This window comes from Macaca nemestrina, chromosome 2 (genome assembly GCF_043159975.1).
Source record: "Macaca nemestrina isolate mMacNem1 chromosome 2, mMacNem.hap1, whole genome shotgun sequence".
NCBI lineage: Eukaryota > Metazoa > Chordata > Mammalia > Primates > Cercopithecidae > Macaca > Macaca nemestrina.
This window is the reverse complement of record NC_092126.1, coordinates 53,780,746-53,801,036: the sequence shown is the minus strand read 5'-3', so window position 1 is coordinate 53,801,036 and position 20,291 is coordinate 53,780,746. Positions and strand designations below refer to the sequence as shown.

Below are 20,291 nucleotides of genomic sequence, written 5' to 3'. Positions count from 1 at the left end.
ACAAAGAATGTAAAGTTCCTGAAACCTACCAATACATCTCTTTCCACTGGGCTACATCCCTACTGCCTTCCTCCTGTCTGTGACAATGTAGAGTTCTCAACTCCTCCTGACAGAGCCCTTCCTTGTGTCCTTGATTCCAAAGCCCTCTAACACCCAGGGCACTGATCTATCAAACACTCCTCCTTCTCCTATTTGCTCTTAGCCCACAAATAAGTTCAAATCCGATCATCAAAAAAATATATATTTTTAACTCCCCATTCAGCAGCCATCTTTATCAACTATCCATTCTCTTCTCTTCCCTTCATAAACATGTTTCGCAAAAGAACAGTACTATTTCTCCTTATTCTCCATCACTCCTCGATATTCCTTAATTTGGCTCCTTATCCACCATTCAATTAAATAGCTCTTAAAAAGATCACCAATGAACACTGTATTGTCAAAAACAACTTCAGCCATCTTCTTGCCAGATGTCTCCAATACTCTAGACATTGCCCACTACTAATTCCTTTTTGAAACTTTCTGCAGACCCCAGCTTAGCATAGTGGTTGAGTGTGGACTCTGGATCCTGACTGCTTAGGTTTGGATTCCAGCTTTGCCACTTTCTTGCTCTGTAATCTATGCGTTATTAACGTTATAAGAATAATAATGGTTCCCATCTCACAGGCTAGTTCCAAGAACTAAATGACTTAATAATATACGTTACAACTTAGAACAATGCCTAGACCATAATAAATGCTATCCATACACTAATATAATTATGACAACATTATGGTTATTCTCATCATCTTTAGGCAACAATACTCTCCCCCGTTCTCTCTCCAGTCTGGTCAACCTTCCCAGTCTCCTCCATGGACTTCCCCTCTGCCTGACTCTTAAGCACTCCTGTCCTTCAGATTCACGAACTCTCTCTCACTACAAAACTCTTCAGGCAACCTCACTCCCTCTTGGGTTTTTGAACAGCCAAAGTTCTTGAAGGACTCGAATCCACACAAGTGGCCAACTGTCTGCCCAAATCTGCAGAATTGGACATGTAACAACTCTTGAACATATCCATTTGGAGGTTCTAAATAAAGGACAAAACAGTCCAAAATAGTCCAAAGCTGAACTCCCTGAAATGCTTCCAAACTGATTTCTTTGCCTTGCAAGCCTCCTTCTTTCCTACCTCTCCCCTCCTACCAATCCTCCTTCTACTGTGGCCAATGCAATCTAACGACATTACACAACTACCTGTGTCACTCTGTTGCATAAAACCTTCCGATGACATCTCAATCATAAGGCCCACAGGGCGTCTTCTATGCCCTGACCCCCAACAGAGTTTATAATGTATGTCCCACTAATATCCACCTATGCAAAAGATAAGTGACCAGCCTCTGGGCCTCTTCTCATACTGTTTCCTCTGCCAGGAAACTTTTACTACTTCTTTTTACTTGATCTTTCTCAACTCATTAGAACAACTAAAAACTTTCTTTCACAAAGCCTCTGTGAATTTTAGGCTGGGCTAGAGGTTCCCCTTTTCAACTGCTTTGGCACCCTGTGTATCTCCCCATCAGCCCTTGTCATATTATTTGGAAACTGTCCATTTATGACCCAGTTTTCCTGAAAAGACAGTAAACTCTGAGAATGGAGACGATGTCTTGAGGGCCAACTCTGTTTCGAAACTCCTTATTATACAGCAGAACACATTAAGAGCTCAAGAAATATGAACTGAACACTAAGCTGTGAGCTCCTCTAGGGCAGGGCTGTATCTCATTCCTGATATTCCTGGGAGGATCAGCCCAGCAATCAGCATGTCACCGGTTGTTCAAGGACTACACAAGCAACAATGCTTGGAAGATGAACGGAGCCTGATACATGATTTGGACTTTAAAGAAACACTGACAGGCAACCAACCCAAGATGTGAACTGAGAAAGATGAAAAATGCTAGCTGGAGAAGCTGTCTTTCCAGAAGAACAATAATACAACTGACTTATTCTGTGGGTTCCCTGAAGGATTTTTAATTGAACTGCTTAATGACCCTAATAAAAGACAACTGCAATAACACTCTCCTAGACAAATGCGACAAATCTTCCCTCAGCTTGATCCAAAATAGGGAAATAAAAACATAAAATTTCAATCAATAAATTACTTGGGTGAGGAAAAAACTAGAGTTGTAAAACATCAACTGAACTGAAAATGCCATTCCCAACTCAATCACTTCCCACACTGAATTTTAACATAAAATAACAAGGGCCAAGGACTTACCTGCAACATACAACTAAGTCCATAAACCAGGGGACCATGCTGTGCACAGGAAAGAAAATCTGAGAAGGCCAGCTGCACGGGGCTCATGCCAGGGCCGGGGGGGCCAGGGCTGGGGGCCCCGATACTCGAGTTGTTTGGTCCTATCATCATGTGGGGTGAGTGGGCAGCAAGGAGGTTGGGGCTATCGCTCAGCAGCAAGGAAAGACGCCGGGCACAAAAGTAGGCAAGACGACGAGACAGGTAGGCCGACTGAACAAACTCATCTGAATACTGAGAAGTAGAAGGACACCAGACTTCAGTCATGTCTTATGAGTCTTGGTTAAATAACTATTTTAACACAGACTTTTTTTCATTTAAAAAAGAAAAAAAAAAACTTCAAAGGTATAAAGCAAGTGCTGTCCAATAGAAATAGAATGTGAGCCACATGTATAATTTTAAAGTTTCTAGGAGCCATGAAAAAAATAAGAAACAGGCAAAAATTAGAATCATGTATTTTATTTAGCCCAATATATTCAAATGTTATTTCAACAGGTAATCAACATAAAAAGTACTACTATTATACACTTTTCCATACTAAGTCTGAAATCTGGTGTGCATTTTACACTTAGAGCACACATCAATTTGGACTGGTCACATTTCAAGAGCTCAGTAGCCACATCTGGCTAGTGGCTATTGTAATGGACAGTGCAAGTGCAGACTATCTCAGGGGAGAGACACAGGAACCTATGGTATAGTCTGTGGGGAGGGTATGAGAGTGAAAGGGGAGAACTGCTGTTCATTGGATATTCTTCCATCTTGCTTGAATTATCAAATACATGTATCACCTAAGAATTTTTAAATAAATCTCATCTAGATACGTCAAATTTAAGCACATCTTAGACCAATCATCAAAATAAAAAGTTTCCTACCCCAAGAGTCTCAGAGACTTGTCAAAAGAATGTAGAAGATCCTCTATCTTCAAAAGGGATGATTTGTTTTGTTTTCACAGAAATTTGTGTTATTATATGGAGACAGTATTTTAAAAGTTGGTTGCTTTGCTCAGTGATGGGAGAAATCAACGTGGGTAAAATTACTTAAAAATTAGGACACATGGATAAAAACTATGAACATGGTTAATACAAATGATGGCTAAAACTTACTAGAAGCCTTTATCACTTATGTGTTACAGCATCAAAGACATTTTTTCCTTCCATTTCAACAGGATTTTTTTCCTTTTCCTCCCCCACTTACCTAATCATTCTTATCAGACTCATTTCTTGCCTTAAAACCAAGTGCCTCAAGGGGACATGTACTATACCTGCAGCATTAGTGGTAGCAAGAGTTTAAGAAGATCATCATCCATTGGTCTGATCTTTTCTAAAACATCCAGGATCCATGTCAAATATTCGTGTTTTTCTAGCATTCCTTCCTTAAATGAACAAAGAAAAATTACATTAATAATGTAAAAGGAAAAAAAAAAGCACTGTCATTCTTATTCTTAAGTCTAATTTTACTACTGCTTTTGTTGTTACTAAACATAGTCTCATTGCTCACAGTCCAGATTCTAAACAAAACAAATAACTCATCTGTTTTGTATAGTTTTTTGTTGTATTTTAGAAATCTGCTCCGAATTGAGAAAAATTAATTCCAACAAGAAAAAAAGAAAATTCAGAAGCTTTCACACCCTCAGGGTGTGTTGTGTCAAGCTCCTGGCTAGATTTTGGGGGAGTATGAACTCATGTTCATAGAAGGAAACTTGGATAATAGTGATAATTATAAAGAAGATATGCACTGCTCGTGCCATCATCTTAACAAAAGTGTAAAAATCCCATCAGACCCAATGTCCCCTTAATAGCTTCTTTCACTATCCCAAAATTAGTTTCAGATACTATCACCTATCTATGAAATACAACCTTAAAAATCAATGACCTAATATACAGAAATGAAAGCTTATGATAAAATAATGTATAAACATTTCAACACAACTACAATAAAAAACAATAATACCCCCTACAATTTCCAAAAATGCCCCACAGGGGTGAGACAGCCCCTACTGAGACCACTAATCTTGATATAAGCACTACAAACATCTTTCGTCTCTTGCCCTCATATACATACACACATCCATAGATACACACATTATTTTATGACATTCTATGCATATATAGATTTAATATCCTATTATAGTTTTGTATTACGATTCACAGAATGAAAGAAAGAAATAAAAAACTGTTTTCTGGGAAAGACACATACTTTTATGGCCATTCCGGTAACAAACTTAGTAGTTCACACGAAATCTTACTTTGTTCCTAGCAACTGTTACGTATTACCAGTGTTCCACTGCAATGGTTATCAAGGATTCACGTGAAAATATTACACTGATAAATTACAGTTGTAGTATTTCAAAGTTTACAGTGAGGCCACATTGACATGACATCTTTCTAATTTCTAATTTTTTAAATGTTTAGAGTCAAAAATAGTTTAAAAGTCACATAAAAAGTGCAATTTAAAATGTTAAGACCAATAAAGTGAGTTCTAAATAAATATATATATATAGTTTTCATTTGTCAATTTAAAAATTAATTAAAATGTTTTTTAAAAAGAGACAAAATGGAATTTTCCATTAAGGTATAAGAGATGGTAAATTCAAGATTCAAAAAAACAAAAAGAAAGAGAATCTTCATAAACAACAGTCCATCCTCTAGATGCTTTGTTTATATACCCATGCCCTTGATTCTGCATATATGTCTTCATGTGTATGAATTAGGGTCTGTTTCACATTTCAGAATATGGCAAATTAAAATATAATGAACATTTAAAATTTAACATTACTATTTCAATTATATTCATTCCTTTAGGACCTAACTGCTTTCTTAAAAAAAAAAAAAATTCTAATTTAAATACTCCTAATATATGAGTCTTCCAAAACTATTAAGCATGCTGAGAGATACTTTTTCCAACATGCAGACTAAATTCTGAGCTCAGTGAAAGTCATAAAAGCTCAGCGCAGCACTAAAGTAGTCCCTCCTCTAAATGGAACTAGGATTTATTTTTACTGACTTAAAAACAATATTACTTCTCAAAAAGACCTTATTTTTTCTTTTTCCTCTGTTGACCTCTTAGAAGAAGAGCCTGAAATTTATAATAAAGGTTCTAAAGGGAAAATTTAGAAACCTTGCTCTAATCAAGGTAACAGGTACTAAAGTCTCTGCTAAGACTTGAACTTAAGTCATCTCTCCTACCTTATTATGAGCCCAAGCGCCCTCTTCTGGTCAATATTATTTACATCAGCTTGTCTGGATGAGAGTTCAGTCATTCCTAAACGCCCTTACCCCTCCCCTCAGCTCTGTTTGTATTTTCAGCTGCAGCTGAATTAAGATGACCTTTCTCTGGAACAACTTGGGTCTAAAGGAGGTCTGCTACCACAGAAGGCATCAGCACAAAGGGTTTTTTGAATAAATATATCAAATTTTGCAAAATAAAAGGTTTAGAAGGATTACATTTAATAGTGCAATTACGAAGTAATTAATAGCACTAAAAGAGCTAACATGATTGAAAGCTGGAGATCAATATATATAACAAGCTGTCATCTCAGGGCAGATGTGTTAGCCTGAATACAATTCAATATGAGAAATGTCAGACTGCTTTCTTTGAATGTATTGGTTCATATAAAAATAGGATTTAACCCCAGAACACCAAACTATAAGGAATCTGCTGTCTTATTAAAAGCATGGCACACAACTCTTCATGTCTTCGAAAGGTTACCTGGAACATGTGAAATGCTAGCTTTTCATTGTATTCCCATTGCTTCATGGCTTGTTCCACCTCTGGTGGCACAGGGACAGGACCATCGCCCGTGCTGGAGGCCATGTGGTAAAAGTCAGAAATCTTGGCCAACTGCTCTCGAAGATATCTGGTAGATATCTGTGTCCACTCTGCATTTTAAAAAAAGAAAGATGTGAGTTTCTAGACACAATGGGTACAAGAATTACATGTTTTCTTCCCCTTTCTGATTATCTAGAGGGTGTACTGATAAAACAAACATCTGCTCCCTAAAAATGATTTGTGCCTGTACAAGCCGTGCTCAAAAGAGGATACCCACCCAAAGCCCTTAGAGAACACATACTAGTGTGAGGTGGCCTGCCCTGTGGCAGCAGCCAGTTCTTGGAGAAACAGGCAGCTCTACCCTCGTGCTTCTGTGACTCTTCACCTAGGAGAATAGGAGTTAGGTCCATCTGGTGATCCTTCCTGTTAAACATCAGTTAGTACACCAAAAAAACAAAAGGCAAAACAGGACAGAATCATGACGGGGAGATCTCAAGGAATCTCAAATTCTACAGCAAAAGAATTCAAAATCCCACAAAAGCAGCTCTCTTAAGATCCATTTTGCAGGCTCCACATGGAATTTCAAATATGTCTAATTAGGATGTGTTTGTTTTTGTCAGTCTTTAAGAGGACAGACATTCATTCACTGCCGGCTGGACCATGAAAGCATTCCAACCCGCATTGCCCCAGGATGTGTCAGGGACACCCGCATGGCTTCCCTCAGGAAAATCGTCTGGACCTTCAATTATTCTACTCTCCTCAACCAACACCAAGTGCCTCAGAACTCAGGGAGGGTGAAATCAGAGAGGGTGGGGAGCAGCAATCAGTGGGATACTGGAAAGGAAACAACCAAAGTAGCATCAGGAAAAAAATCACTGAAATTATTCAAAAATGTCTGCCACCGGGGCACAAATTAAATCAGTGTGTTGCCTCTGGCAACCATGAGGGATGTGATGCCAACTTTAGCCCATTCTGTGGATAAAAATGTAATAATTGCATGCTCACAGCCAAATTTCCCCAAGGATTAGCAAAACAGCATTTCAGAAGAAAACACCCTACTGAAACATTACCACACAATGCTGTTTTCCCATTATTTGGCAATAGGTTCTCCCACCTCCTATTTTGACATTTCGAAAGAGCAGAAACTAAACATCTGCTAGTCACTGAGTGCTTTGTTTTTACTTTTTAAATACCCTTAAAATTATTTAACAGAACCCAGAGATAACTACTGTTAAGTTTTCATCTAAACCACTTATTTTAATTGTGTCTTATTTAAAATTAAAATTCAAATGCACACTGGAGTTGTTAAACTTCGGTAACAAGCCAATGTGAAAAGATGAACAGATACTAGGTCGACATTCTGTTCCTAGTTTAATAGTTGTTCTGAAAGCACCGATAACAGATATTAAAGTTAGTCCATTGGCATTAAAAACAGTAAACTATCTATGTCATCATGTTCTTCTGCCCTGTTACGGACTAACAGTCTCATGACACTCACTTGTTCAACAAAACAAAACACCAACCATCAGATGAGACAAGTTTAGCTTAGCTATAATAAGCAAAAACAAAAATAACAAGGATCCAAATCCTAGCTTTTGTATGCCAACCCTTGCTATTAACTCACTCTCAGTATGGTACTATTCTCAATAGCCCCACTGAATATTTCAGCCTCAGGAGCTAAAAATATTAATAACACACACATTCATACTCCCCTATTTTGTCTAGGGTATATCTTCTTTTTAAGATTTTTTTAAATATAGGAGAAATACATGTTCATTATCGAAAATTTATACTGTAGACATGAAAAGAAAAACCATCTGTAATGCCATCACCTATAATCATGAAATATTTTCATATATATTTTGTCTTTTTTACTCTAAGTATGCATGAATGTTTTTATAAACATATGATATCTTTTTTAAAAAATGTTGCTGAATATATTCCACAATCTGAACTCCTTTTGGGAGTCCATAAATAAAGCCCTCTTAACCCTGTGCTTTAAGTGTATTTAACTGACTTAAAGTTATATCAATCAGATAAATATAGGGCTCTGGGACATAAGATAGTCAAGTGGATAAGGATTAGTAAAACTGCAATTAGAAATTTAAAGTAGAAAACACACGGTGACTAGTACTGTACTCAATAATTATTAATGTTTATAATTATTCATGACTAGGGAGTGGTAATGAAAGGGGACCAATGAGCAGACAGTGGCCAGATGGGCCTACTTTCAACTCAGCTCTCAGCCCTGAGTGCACAGCAGAATGGTGACGGGAACTTTTAACAAATACCAGTGCCTCAGGCCCCACCCCATCAGTTTCTAACTTAACTGGTCTGGAGTGAGGCCCCAGTTTCAGGTGATAAAAAGAAAACAGAAGGCCAGGCACGGTAGCTCATGCCTGTAATCCTAGCACTTTTGGAGGTGGAGGCAGGCTGATCACCTGAGGTCAGGAGTTCAAGACCAGCCTGGCCAAAATGGCGAAACCCCATCTCTACTAAAAATACAAAAATTAGTCAGACGTGGTGGTGGGTGCCTGCAATCCCAGCTACTCAGGAGGCTGAGGCAGGAGAATCACTTGAAGCTGGGAGGCAGAGGTTGCAGTGAGCCAAGATCGCTACTTCACTCCAGCCTGGGCAACAGAGCGAGACTCCGTCTCAAAAAAAAAGAAAGAAAACAGAAATGGATACAGATTATACTGAAACACTGAGAGAATTACCAAAATGTAATACACAGTCATATGTGAACATATGTTGTTGGGAAAATGATGCCACAAGCCTTCAATTTCTTGAAAAATGCAGTATTTACAAAGCCCAGTAAGGCAAAGTGCAATAAAATGAAGTATGCCTGTATTTTAGATGGATAAAGCACTGTAAACATGAGAGATAAAGCAACTGGAGCTAGCATGGTGAGAAACGATAGATAGTGTTTGAAACGATTTTAATTCCTAGCTAAGGAGTTTGGCCTTCATTCATTAAGAACTGTGGCTCCACTGAAGGTCTTTTTTTTTTTTTTGGAGACAAGGTCTCAAAACTTTTCAGTTATTATTATGTCTGTTATGGTGATATGTAATCAGTGATCTTCGAGTGACTATTGTAAACGTCTTGAGGTGCCACAAGCCATTCCCATATAAGACAGCCAACTTAATGGATAAATGTTGTGTGTGTTCTGGCTGTTCCATCAACCTGTCTGTGTCCCGAATCTCTCTTCCCACCCGTCACGCCACTTCAGGCCTCCCTATTTCCTGAGATACAATATTGAAATTAGGCCAATGAATGAACCTACAATGGCTTTTAAGTGTTCAAGTGAAAGTAAGAGTCACACATCTCACTGTAAATCAAAACGTAGAAATTATTAAGCTCAGTGAGGAAGGCATGTTAAAAGCTAAGACAGGCCAGAAGCAAGGTCTCTTATGCCAAACAGTCAGCCAACTTGTGGACGCAAAGGAAAGGATCTCAAAGGAAATTAAAAATGCTACTTCATGCCGGGTGCAGTGGCTCACGCCTGTAATCCCAACACTTTGGGAGGCCAAGGCGGGTGGATCACAAGGTCAGGAGATCGAGACCATCCTGGCTAACACCGTGAAACACCATCTCTACTAAAAATACAAAAAATTAGCCAGCGTGGTGGTGGGCACCTGTAGTCCCAGCTACCCAGGAGGCTGAGGCAGGAGAATAGCATGAACCTGGGAGGTGGAGCTTGCAGTGAGCCGAGATTGCACCACTGCACTCCAGCCTAGGCAACACAGTGAGACTCCGTCTCAAAAAAAAAAAAAAAAAATGCTACTTCAGCAGTCACACAAATGATAAGAAAGCAAAACAACTTTATTGCTGATAGGGAGCAAGTTTCAGCAGTCTGAATAGAAGATCAAACCAGCCACAACACGCCCTTTAGGCAAAAGCCTAATCCAGGGCAAGGCCTCAACTCTCTTCAATTCAATGAAGAGAAGAAGCTGTAGAAGAAAAGCTGGAAGCTAGCAGAAGCCAGTACGTGAAGTTTAAGGAAAGAAGCCATTGTCACAACATGAAAGTACAAGGTGAAGCAGCAATGCTGATGTAGAAGCGGCCGCAAATGATCCAGAATATCTAGCTGGGATCATTGATGAAGGTGACTACACTGGACAACAGATTTTCAAGTTAGACAAAATAGCCTTCTGTTGGAAGAAGATGCCATCCGGGATTTTCATAGCTAGAAAAGAGAAGTCAAGGCCTGGCCTTAAAAGACAGGCTGACTCTCTTGTTAGGGACTGATGTGACTGATGACTAACCTAAAGCCAACGCTAATTCACCATATGGAAAAGCCTACGGCTTTAAGAATTATGCTAAATCTAGTCAGTCTGTTCTCTGTAAATAAAACAACAAAGCCTGGAGGACAGGACATTTGTTTACAGCACGGCTTACAGAATATTTTTAAGCCCACTCTTGAGATCTACTGCTCAGAAAAAAAAAGCTACCTTTCAAAACATGACTGTTCACTGACAATGCACCTATTCACCTAAGAGATCTGATGGAGATATGCAAGGAGATTAATGTTGTTTTCATGCCTGTTAACACAACATCCATTGTGTAGCCCATGATGGAGTCATTTTGACTTGCAAACATTATTATTTAAGAAATATATTTCATTAGACCATAGTTGCCGTAGACAGTGATTCCTCTGACGGATCTGGGCACAGCAAACTGAAAAGCTTCTGGAAAGGATTCACCATTCTAGATGCCATTAAGAACACTTGTGATTCAAGTGTCGGGGGGTCAAATATTGACTTCCATAGGAGTTTATAAGAAGTTGATTCCAACCTTCGTGGATGAGTTTGAGAGATTCAAGACTTCAGTGGAGGAGACAGCAACAGATGTGGAAACAGCAAGAGAACTACAATTAGAAGTGGAGCCTGAAGATGGGACTGAATTGCTGCAACTTCACAGTAAAACTAAGCATGAAGAGTTGCCTCTTATAAATGAGCAAACAAAGTGGTTTCTTCAGATGGAATCTACTCCTGGTGAAGACGCTGTGAACACTGTTGAAATGATAACAAAGGATTTGGAATATTCCATAAACTTCGTTGATAAAACAGTAGCAGGGTTTTAGAGGACTGACTCCAATTTTGTTGTTACCAAACAGCATCACAAGCTACATAGAATTCTTTCATAAAATGAACAGTCAATGAATGTGGCAAACTTCATTACTGTCTTCCTTTAAGACTTAAATTGCTTCATCCACCCCAACCTCCAGCAGCCACCACCTAGATCAGTTGGCAGCCATCAACGCGGAGGCAAGACCTTCTGCTAGTCAAAAGGTTACAACTCAGTGAAGGCTCAGATGACTGTTAGCATTTTTAGGGATGAAGTATTCCTTAATTAAGATGTTACTTTTTTTTTGACATATGCTATTGCACACTTAATGGACTATAATACAGTGTAAACATAACTTTTATATGCACAATGAAACCAAAATATTCGTGTGATTCACTTTATTGTAGCAGTCTGGAACTGAACCCATAACATCTCTGAAGAATGTCTGTACCTTCTCTACTAGCCTGTATTCTAACATTTAGGTTCCTCCAGTCTCTGAACACCAGTTCATCACGTAGCAGGGCTTCGTTCCCCATTTCTGACATATTACAATTTCCTCCATCCTCCATCCCCATAAAACTACACCTTACACGTAGACAACACCTAAGTATTGATTTCAATCAATACACCATAAGGTCCTCCCAAAATAATTACCAAATCAAGTTCCTTCCCAATTATTCTGTCTCTCATTTCTTGATACAAACTTCTTTCTTTTGTAGTGTAAACTCACCACCGCATACCTAAAAGGTTTCAGACATGACAATAGCGAAAAGGCCAAATTCCTTCTCTAATACACTGTCTCTAATATAGCTAAATAGAAGCACCTGTTAATCAATGGCTATAAATGGGTCAGGCAAATAATGGACTTTCCATTCTTTTTCAATAAATTTCCTTGTAAATGTATGTGTATGTATGGGTTTTTATATAACCATATATGAAAAAACTTTAACTTGGTAAAGGTTCATTTTCCTAGCTACTTCCTTTTCCATCATCAAAGCCAGTAGGAACTCATTATGTGAAATGAAATACAACAGAGACTGTTTTTTTAAAACTCCATCCAAGTCCAGAGACTAAGGAGCAAATCTTTAATGTGATCCACCTGACACAGGACTTTTAAGTCAGAGGTGATGGACTCCTCAATGGAGAAACTCATTTCCTTGGAAATTCTTCTTTAGGCTATATGGCTACAATAGTACCCCTTCTGAGTGGGAACAGCCTGCTTCTCAAAGCTGCAGAACATAGAGTTTAACCAGCCTGACGTTGGTGCAGACCGAATGAGGAAAAAATACAAAACCAAAAATTTCAGTACATGTCAGCTATTATACACATCATTACTGAACCCTCAATAAGAATGGCTGAAAGATTTTCCACCATTGTTCTTACATTTTCTGTTGTTAAAATACTTTTTTGGTCAAAGATACCATTAACAGGGCAAAAAGATAACACACCAACTGGGAGAGAATATTTTCAAATCATATATAAGGAAGTTGGATCTAGAATACATGATGAACTATTGAACTCAATAATAAAAAGACAACCCAGTTAAAAAATAGGCAAAGGATCTGAACAGATATTTCTCCAAAGATAACAAATGGCCAATAAGCACATTTAAGATGGTCAACATCATTAGCCACTAGAGAAATGCAAATCAAAACCACAATGAAATACTGCTAGGACAGCTATAACAAAAAGACTGATAATAACAAGTATTGACAAGGATGTAGAGAAACTGAAATCCTCAGGTGTTCCTCGTGAGAATGTAAAATGATAAATGTAATATGTGGAAAACAGTAGCATAGTTCCACAAAAGGTTAAATATAATGTCATCACATAACCCAGTAAGTTATACATACCCAGGAGAACTAGCCTACATATCTAAGAGAAATGACACATGTCCACATAAATACCTGTAAAAAAAAAAATGTTCGTAGCAGGATGTTCATTATAACCAAAAATAATCCAATATCCATCAACTGATACCCAGATAAATAAAATGTGGCGTATGCATACAATGGAATACCATTCGGCCCTAAGAGGGAATGAAGTACTAAAACGTGCGACCACATGGATGTACCAGGAAAACATACACTAACTGAAATAAGCCAGTTTCAAAGGACCACATATTGTATAATTCCATTTATATAAAATGTCCAGAAAAGGCAATCTACAGAGAAAGTAGGTTAGTGGTTGCCCGCAGCTACTGAAGGGAAATGGGGAGTGACTGCTCATGGGCATGGGGTTTTTTAGGGGTGGTGAAAATGTTCTAAAATGTGGTAATAGCTTCACAACTCTGTGAACATGCTAAAAAACACTGACTGTAGACTTTAAATGAATTTTATAGTATGTCAATTACATCAATAAAGCTGGTTTTTAATATTAAAATATTTAAAATGTTTTCATGAAATACTTAACTACCAATAAAATGAAGTAAAAGATTATTTCTTCATGAAGTAAAAGAAAAGATTATTCCATACTGATAAAAAGTAATCCACTACGAAATGATATAATTTCACAGGTCGGGGAGACAGGAAGGATAAGGGGTGGAAACAAGAGTGACTGTGAGTTGTTAATGGTTAAAGCTGGGTGAAAAGTAAATGGGTGTTATTACATACTTCTATATTTGCACATGTTTGATGTCCCATAATAAAAGGGTTTAAAAAGTTAATCAGTTGTACGCTATAAAATGAGCCACAGAAAATCCAAAATCCCCTATTCAGCCACTGTTCACTTGGGTAATGAAAAGTAGTCAGTGCACTGGTTGGCTGCCTGGATAAATAGCCCAAATGAAAACTGCTGCCTCAGTGCCACGAGACCAGCAGAGTCAGACCACCGGCCAGACTGCTGGGTTCTGCTGAATGATCAAATAGTTAAATCAGGTTCTCTGGCTGGAGAGCAGGAAAAGAGAGAGAAGGAGGAGGGGTGGGGATGGGCTGTTGGTACACAGTGAAAATGACACAGTGTGATACATTACTGAAATACATTTTTGCTTTTAAAAAGTTTTCCTCTAACAGAACTACCTGTAGAACACTGAGGACAGATATAGAGTATCTGTTTTTGTCTGGATGACTCATTTTACTATGTTATTTTAAACCGGCCATTTCTCTCTGGTTTTATTTATTGTGCAATGACACTGTGCAAAGTACTATTACTTAGGGAATCAAGCAGGCAGCTCAAAATCAAATAAAATAAAACCCATCAATATGTAGCAGCAAACACTAAATGCCCACCATGGCCCTCTACTGGCATATGAGGCTACAAAGTGAAGAAAGTGGCCCTGCCTGAGGCGTGCATGACACAGAAGTAGACAGCAACAAGATAAGTGCTCCAGTGTACCCTGAGACACAGGAAAGAAAGCAAGGGGGCGTTTCATCCAAATATTGGGGAAGGTACAAAGGAGTTCCACATACCGAAATAGCAGCGTGTGACATTTCAGGCAATGCAGACAGCAGGAAGGCAAAGGGAGTCACCAGTAAAGCTTAGGAAGGTCCCTCAAGGTCAGAGTTCCTCAAACGCTAGTGCACAAAATGGTCACCAGAGGGTGCTGGTTCAACGCACAGGTTTATTTCCAACTCCAGGGATTTCAACTCCAGAGGTCTGGAGTGGGGTCCAGAAATCTGCTTTTTTAATCAGCAGCCGGGATGACTCTGACCCAGGCAGTGGCAAGCTATGCAGTTTGGTTTTTTATCACAAATGGGTAACTGAAAGATTTTAAACACAGCAATGGCAAGATCAGATATGTAAATTAACACTATTTCTCAGGAAGTTGTAGGGGAAACCCTTGAAGGGAGGCTGCCAGCTCCATCAGGGAGGAGACTGCAGCAGGGAACAAAGAGGCAGGTGCAACACCTTTGTGAGGCAGAAGAGGAAACACCCTAACATGGAGATGAAGGAAAGAGAAAGGGCAGCTAACACATTTCCGAATGGGTGGTCCTGGTGTCATCGATGAAGATGTGGAATTACAGAGAACAGCTGGGGAGGGGTGGCAGGGCTGGGTGCAGTTCGTTATTTCCTTAACTTGTTTTAATGAAACTTCTTCTTTATTAGGTGAAAGTAGCATCTCTCCAACCAAGACTGGAGGAAGACAGGTAAGGACAACTGCTGCACATAGGTTTGTATGATGCAGGTATGTCGGGGCGGGCAGTAAACAGGTGGCTAAGGGAGACTGACAGGACTGTTCCTCCGGGACATTCCTGGGACACGTGGAGGGGATAGAGAAGGAAGACTGAAGACAGAGGTGAAGGGGTGAAGATATGACCAGCCATGGTGAGTCAAGAGCCCTCTGCCTAAGGAGTGAATAACACAGCTGAGGAAGGGCGGCAGTACATCAGGAAAGACAAGGCCGTTATAAGGCAATATTTAAATACTTACCAGTTGTGTGTCAGGTAGTCAATGCTTAAAGATTTCAGAAGAAAAGAGACCAGGGTGGCGAAGTTAAAAAAAAAACAGGGGGCCAAGGCCTCTGGCAAGGATACAAATAGGGAATAGGGGTCAACAAGGGAGGGTCTGACAAGAGCACAAAAGTCTTGAATCGCAAGATTGCGTAGAAACTCCCGACTGCGTCTTTCTTCCTGTGAGGGTGATGGGCTATATCTGATAGCTGAGGAGAACCATACTGAACACCTTTCTTGGATTCTCCCTTTCGCTGACAGGTCTCCAATTCTCATTTCCATTTTAATGCAAACATGCTAACTGTTGCATTTAGGGATTTTTTTTTTCCCCAGTGTCCTTTTTCCCTATCAACCCTGTACATGCATCTCAAGCTAAGGCGTGTGGCAACCACAGAATCCAATTTTAGCCCTTAGAACAAGAATTTCTTATTCGACACATCAGTCACACCACCAGCTTCCCCCACAGCTACAGCTTCGGGGGCTTCCTTCTAACAGAGGGACACACTGAACATCTGCCAGCAACAGGCTCAACTCCTTCTCCAGGGCATGAGATAACAGTCTGAAATTAATGTTGTAATTATCATATGGTAAATTTCTCTCATCTTTTCAGATTTCTACATATACCTGAGCAAGCAACAGCCTTGGCTTTGGTGAAATATTCCTATCATAGGGAACAATAGGGACAGCACTTTACAAATATTAAATTGGTGCACTTAATTAACCACTTAGGACATGTCCCCACAGCCTTCTACATGTGACACCAAGCCATGAGTTTTACTGCGCTGGGACAGGAAGATGACAGGCTTGTCTTCTAGCAAGACAGACAGACCACCACTTTGCTTTCGTGTAGAGAACACGCCTTTGTGCACTCCTCTGGCCAGGTCTTGGGGAACAATGCTCTAGAAGGGAGAAGAGGAGACATGGGGAAGGCACCCACCCTCCTGAAGATTCAGGGGAAAGGGAGCAAAAGAAAAATGGAGGACCAGCACTGGTGAAAGACACTTGCTGCTAGCCCCACTCTGAAGACACAGAAGTTACTTAAATTATTACATCAGACATTTCACGACCCTCACTCCTCTCCCAGCTTCTGCTGCAGAGGCAGTGGGAGGAAGCGCCCAATCATCTGAGGGGCAAAAATAAACAAACTACATTTTCTTTTTGCACTTTGCATTGGAATTTAATCCCATGATCAGTTGTGGTTAGAGTAACATTTCAATAGTCAAAGTGGCATTGTGCTTACTATTTAGGTCCTAAATGCAGTTACTGCAAAGTTTCTATTTCTGAACAAGCTTGAGACAGCGAAGAGCCTTTCATTAGAACACAAATACAAATATGACAGACATCATATTGCCAGATGACCGTGTAAAATAACCCTAGAGCAAAAAGCTCTAAAATACAGCAAAAATGCTTACACAGTACACAGAGCAGCCAGACCCACCCCGGCATCCCTCTCATTCCCTGCTCTGGAACTCACTCCTGTGTGATTTTTCTGGAGACTAAAGAATGATGCATGTTATATTCATTTAATTAAAGCTATTTGCTTTAGCTGTGTTAGACTCACAAAGACATTCCAACTATAATTTATTGACCCTTAACTGTTTTCTACCCGCCATATCCTATGAATTCCTTGAAAATAACAGATTTGAATCAGGTTTTAGAGCCATGTTATTCTAGGGATTTCACTTGGAAGTTTATACACATTTGGAAAATGACTTTGAAACCTAATTACTTCTTTTTAATTAAAAAAAAAAAAAAAAAGCTTTCTATTTATCATGGAATTAACATTCCAGTGCAAATTGCAAAAATAAAGAACTTAGCTTTTATAAATAAGTCATTAAAAGGTTAGCTGAGAGCCGTTTAAAAAACAAAGCCATTGTATGCACAGTATGGAGCAAGCACTGATTTTTCAAAGGACTATTAAAAAATACACAAAATCTACACTTAAAAATACATAAAATATATCTCAGAGGATATGCATGAAAGTGGTAAAAGTGGTAAGAATTATTGCTTCTAAACTATGTAAGGAGGGGTCTGGGATGGAGGTGGGGGTCTGAAGACAATATGGTAGAAAGGAGACTTCACTATCCCTTTCTGAACATCTTGTGTTTTGGACTACATTTTGTAATATTACCTATTAGAAATTTTAGCTCATACAAGAAGTTGTCTTTTCTTAAAATTCTCTTGTTTATGCTTTAAGCAACAGGTCTGCAAGATGCCCAACAAATTAAAACTCATTAAACACTGAGCTTTTGGAAGCATTCTTCATACCTTAAGCAAACACCACTCTCCCATCCAGCTTTACACAGTTGATCTTCATTTGATGTGAGCAGCATGTGAATTTTGTAAATCAAACAGGACCCAGAAACAGAAGTCTAGGATGGAATTCCCCATTCTTCCACTTTCCATGAACTTTCTCCCTTCATTTGTGAAATAGAGGCACTCAGCTACCTTAGAGAATTTTCAAGAAAACTGGCCCAAATGAGAAGCTATGAAACCAGCCTGTAAACTGCCAAAACTTTGAACAATCTTATTTTTGTAGTATACTATCTTCCAAATATTAGATAGGCACATATGTACCAAGAGCCATAAAGAGGGTAGGGAACCAAGATTTACCAATTAAATCAAGGTTCTTATTAACATTTTATCATAGAATATAACTAATTCAAGTAGGAGTGAACATTTATTAGGACTGACTAGAAAAAACTGCTGAGTAGCAATGGATTCTTAACAGGAAATGTGGGACTAGACCATTCACCCAAAGTGACAAGACCAGAAGAAATGACAGTAGTAAAGACTGCAGCAAATATACTATCTAGAGCAGAACTATAAACTTAACTCATTTGCTCATAAATTGCCAAAGAGGAAGATGGAAGATAACTGAAGAACCAAGAACTACTTAAGATGCAAAAAAAAAAAAAAAAGAGTAAAAATCTCAATTCTTACTTAAAGGCTAGATTTATTTAAGGCATAGCTCATATTTTACTACTACAGAAAACTTTTCCTAACTTTTCCAGTTGACCCATTATTTCCTATATGATTACAGGTAATTAGATACTAATGTATTACGCTCCGTTTTAGGTGTGTATCTTGTAACCACAAAAAGATGGTATCCCCTTAAAGACAGACAGCACAAACCCCATTTGGTTAAAAATCTTCACAGCATCTACCCCAATGCGTAGACTCTTGATAAACCTTTTTTAAACTAAATCACTCCTTATTAAAGTGAAATACAATAATTTCTTTCAATGCATTTCTCTAAGAAATTCAAAAACCCTGGCTGGGCCCGGTGGCTCATGCCTGTAATCCCAGCACTCTGGGACGTCAAGGCAGGTGGATCACGACGTCAGGATTTTGAGACCAGCCTGGCCAATATAGTGAAACCCCGTCTCTACTGAAAATGCAAAAAAAAATTAGCCAGGTGTGGAGGCACACATCTGTAATCCCAGCTACTCGGGAAGCTGAGGCAGGAGAATGACTTGAACCCGGGAGGCAGAGGTTGCAATAAACCAAGACCAAGCCATTGCATTTCAGCCTGGGTGACACAGCGAGACTCCGTCTCAAAAAAAATGAAATTCAAAAACTGTCATGAGCAGACATTTTCTTTGATCAAAAAATTAATTAAACATAAATACACAACCATCACCACCACCACACACCAGCATTCTAACTTGGAAGAGGGTATAACATTTTTACTTTGGAAAAGCTGAAATGTTTCCACAGGGCAACAGTCGGGCATACAGAGTTACAGTGCAGCATATTAAACTTGATTAGAAACTTTTAAAGTTTTTGTAAATCAGCAAAGTATGATGGTGGTAGCCAGAGACTGTTGGAGGGGGAGAAAGAGGAGTTGTTCAATGGGCAGTATCAGTTTTGCAAGAGGAAAAAGTTCTACAAATCAGTTGTACAACAATGTGCATTTAGTTAATACTGCTGTACCAAGCACTTATTATTGGTTACGATGGTAAATTTTATGTTATTTTTGGTTAATAAAGGGTCTGTAAATAGGGAAAATTTGCATATTCAATTAACTAAAAAGCTACATACCTGGAAAAATATTAAAAGTCTTCCAATTTTTACAAAGAACATCTACTTCATTTAAGTTAAGGTCCCAAGAAGCAAGTAGTCAGCTTAGAGAAAAGTAACCTCTTGTAATTTATCTAAGAATAACTAAAATTGTAATGCTACTGGGTAAGATGGCATTCCTTAAACTTCCTCCAAATCTTTTTCATAAAATGTTCTTACAGGAAGATATCTTCCAGGAAAAGTACCAATGGCAACAAAAAATAGGCAGTAATAATTTGGGACTGCGATTAGGCTTAGTTAACTTTTGTTCATACGAAAGCTCCTCTGGTACATGTCTTAAAAATAGTTCTAAATGATTTATTGTGAACACAGCAGCCTATTGTACATAAACTCCTCACTTATTCTCCAAAAGCAATTATTTTCACATCTTTCATCTGTTGTGTTTATTTTATTTACCTCTACCTCTAAATAACATGCTTACAGTCCTACTTCTTGATTGTAAGCATTACCCACTGGCTTCCTACTATGGAAGATGATGAACATTCAGCTCTCTTTCCCCTCCCATGAAGACCTTGCTTACATATTTCTCCTATGCCTGTCCGGCCAATATTCTCCTCTCACAACTTGAGTAGGTCTAGTCCATGTTTATACTATGAAGGAAAACTTGGCAGAATCTAACAAAATGGAAAAACGCATTTACCAGGCATCAATAAGAATTCATGTTTAGCTCAAGAGATTCACACAATCACATATAGAAATATTTATAA

General features: G+C 38.8%; 1 protein-coding gene across 12 annotated transcripts in view; it reads right to left on the bottom strand.

Moving 5' to 3' along the window:
- LOC105463701 (mediator complex subunit 12L) overlaps positions 1–20,291 on the bottom strand; it is a 338,063-nt gene that overhangs the window by 263,791 nt on the left and 53,981 nt on the right. For 9 of the 12 annotated variants that reach the window (XM_071091103.1, XM_024787306.2, XM_071091105.1 and 6 more), the window contains 3 exons: positions 5,987–6,156; positions 3,540–3,650; positions 2,243–2,512 (listed from right to left, as the gene is read on the bottom strand). In XM_071091103.1, the coding sequence (XP_070947204.1) occupies positions 2,243–2,512; positions 3,540–3,650; positions 5,987–6,156 (551 nt within the window). Of the gene's footprint in view, positions 1–2,242; positions 2,513–3,539; positions 3,651–5,986; positions 6,157–6,347; positions 7,947–20,291 lie in introns of those variants that run through there. The other 3 variants (XM_024787304.2, XM_071091106.1, XM_071091107.1) reach the window with 3 other exon arrangements.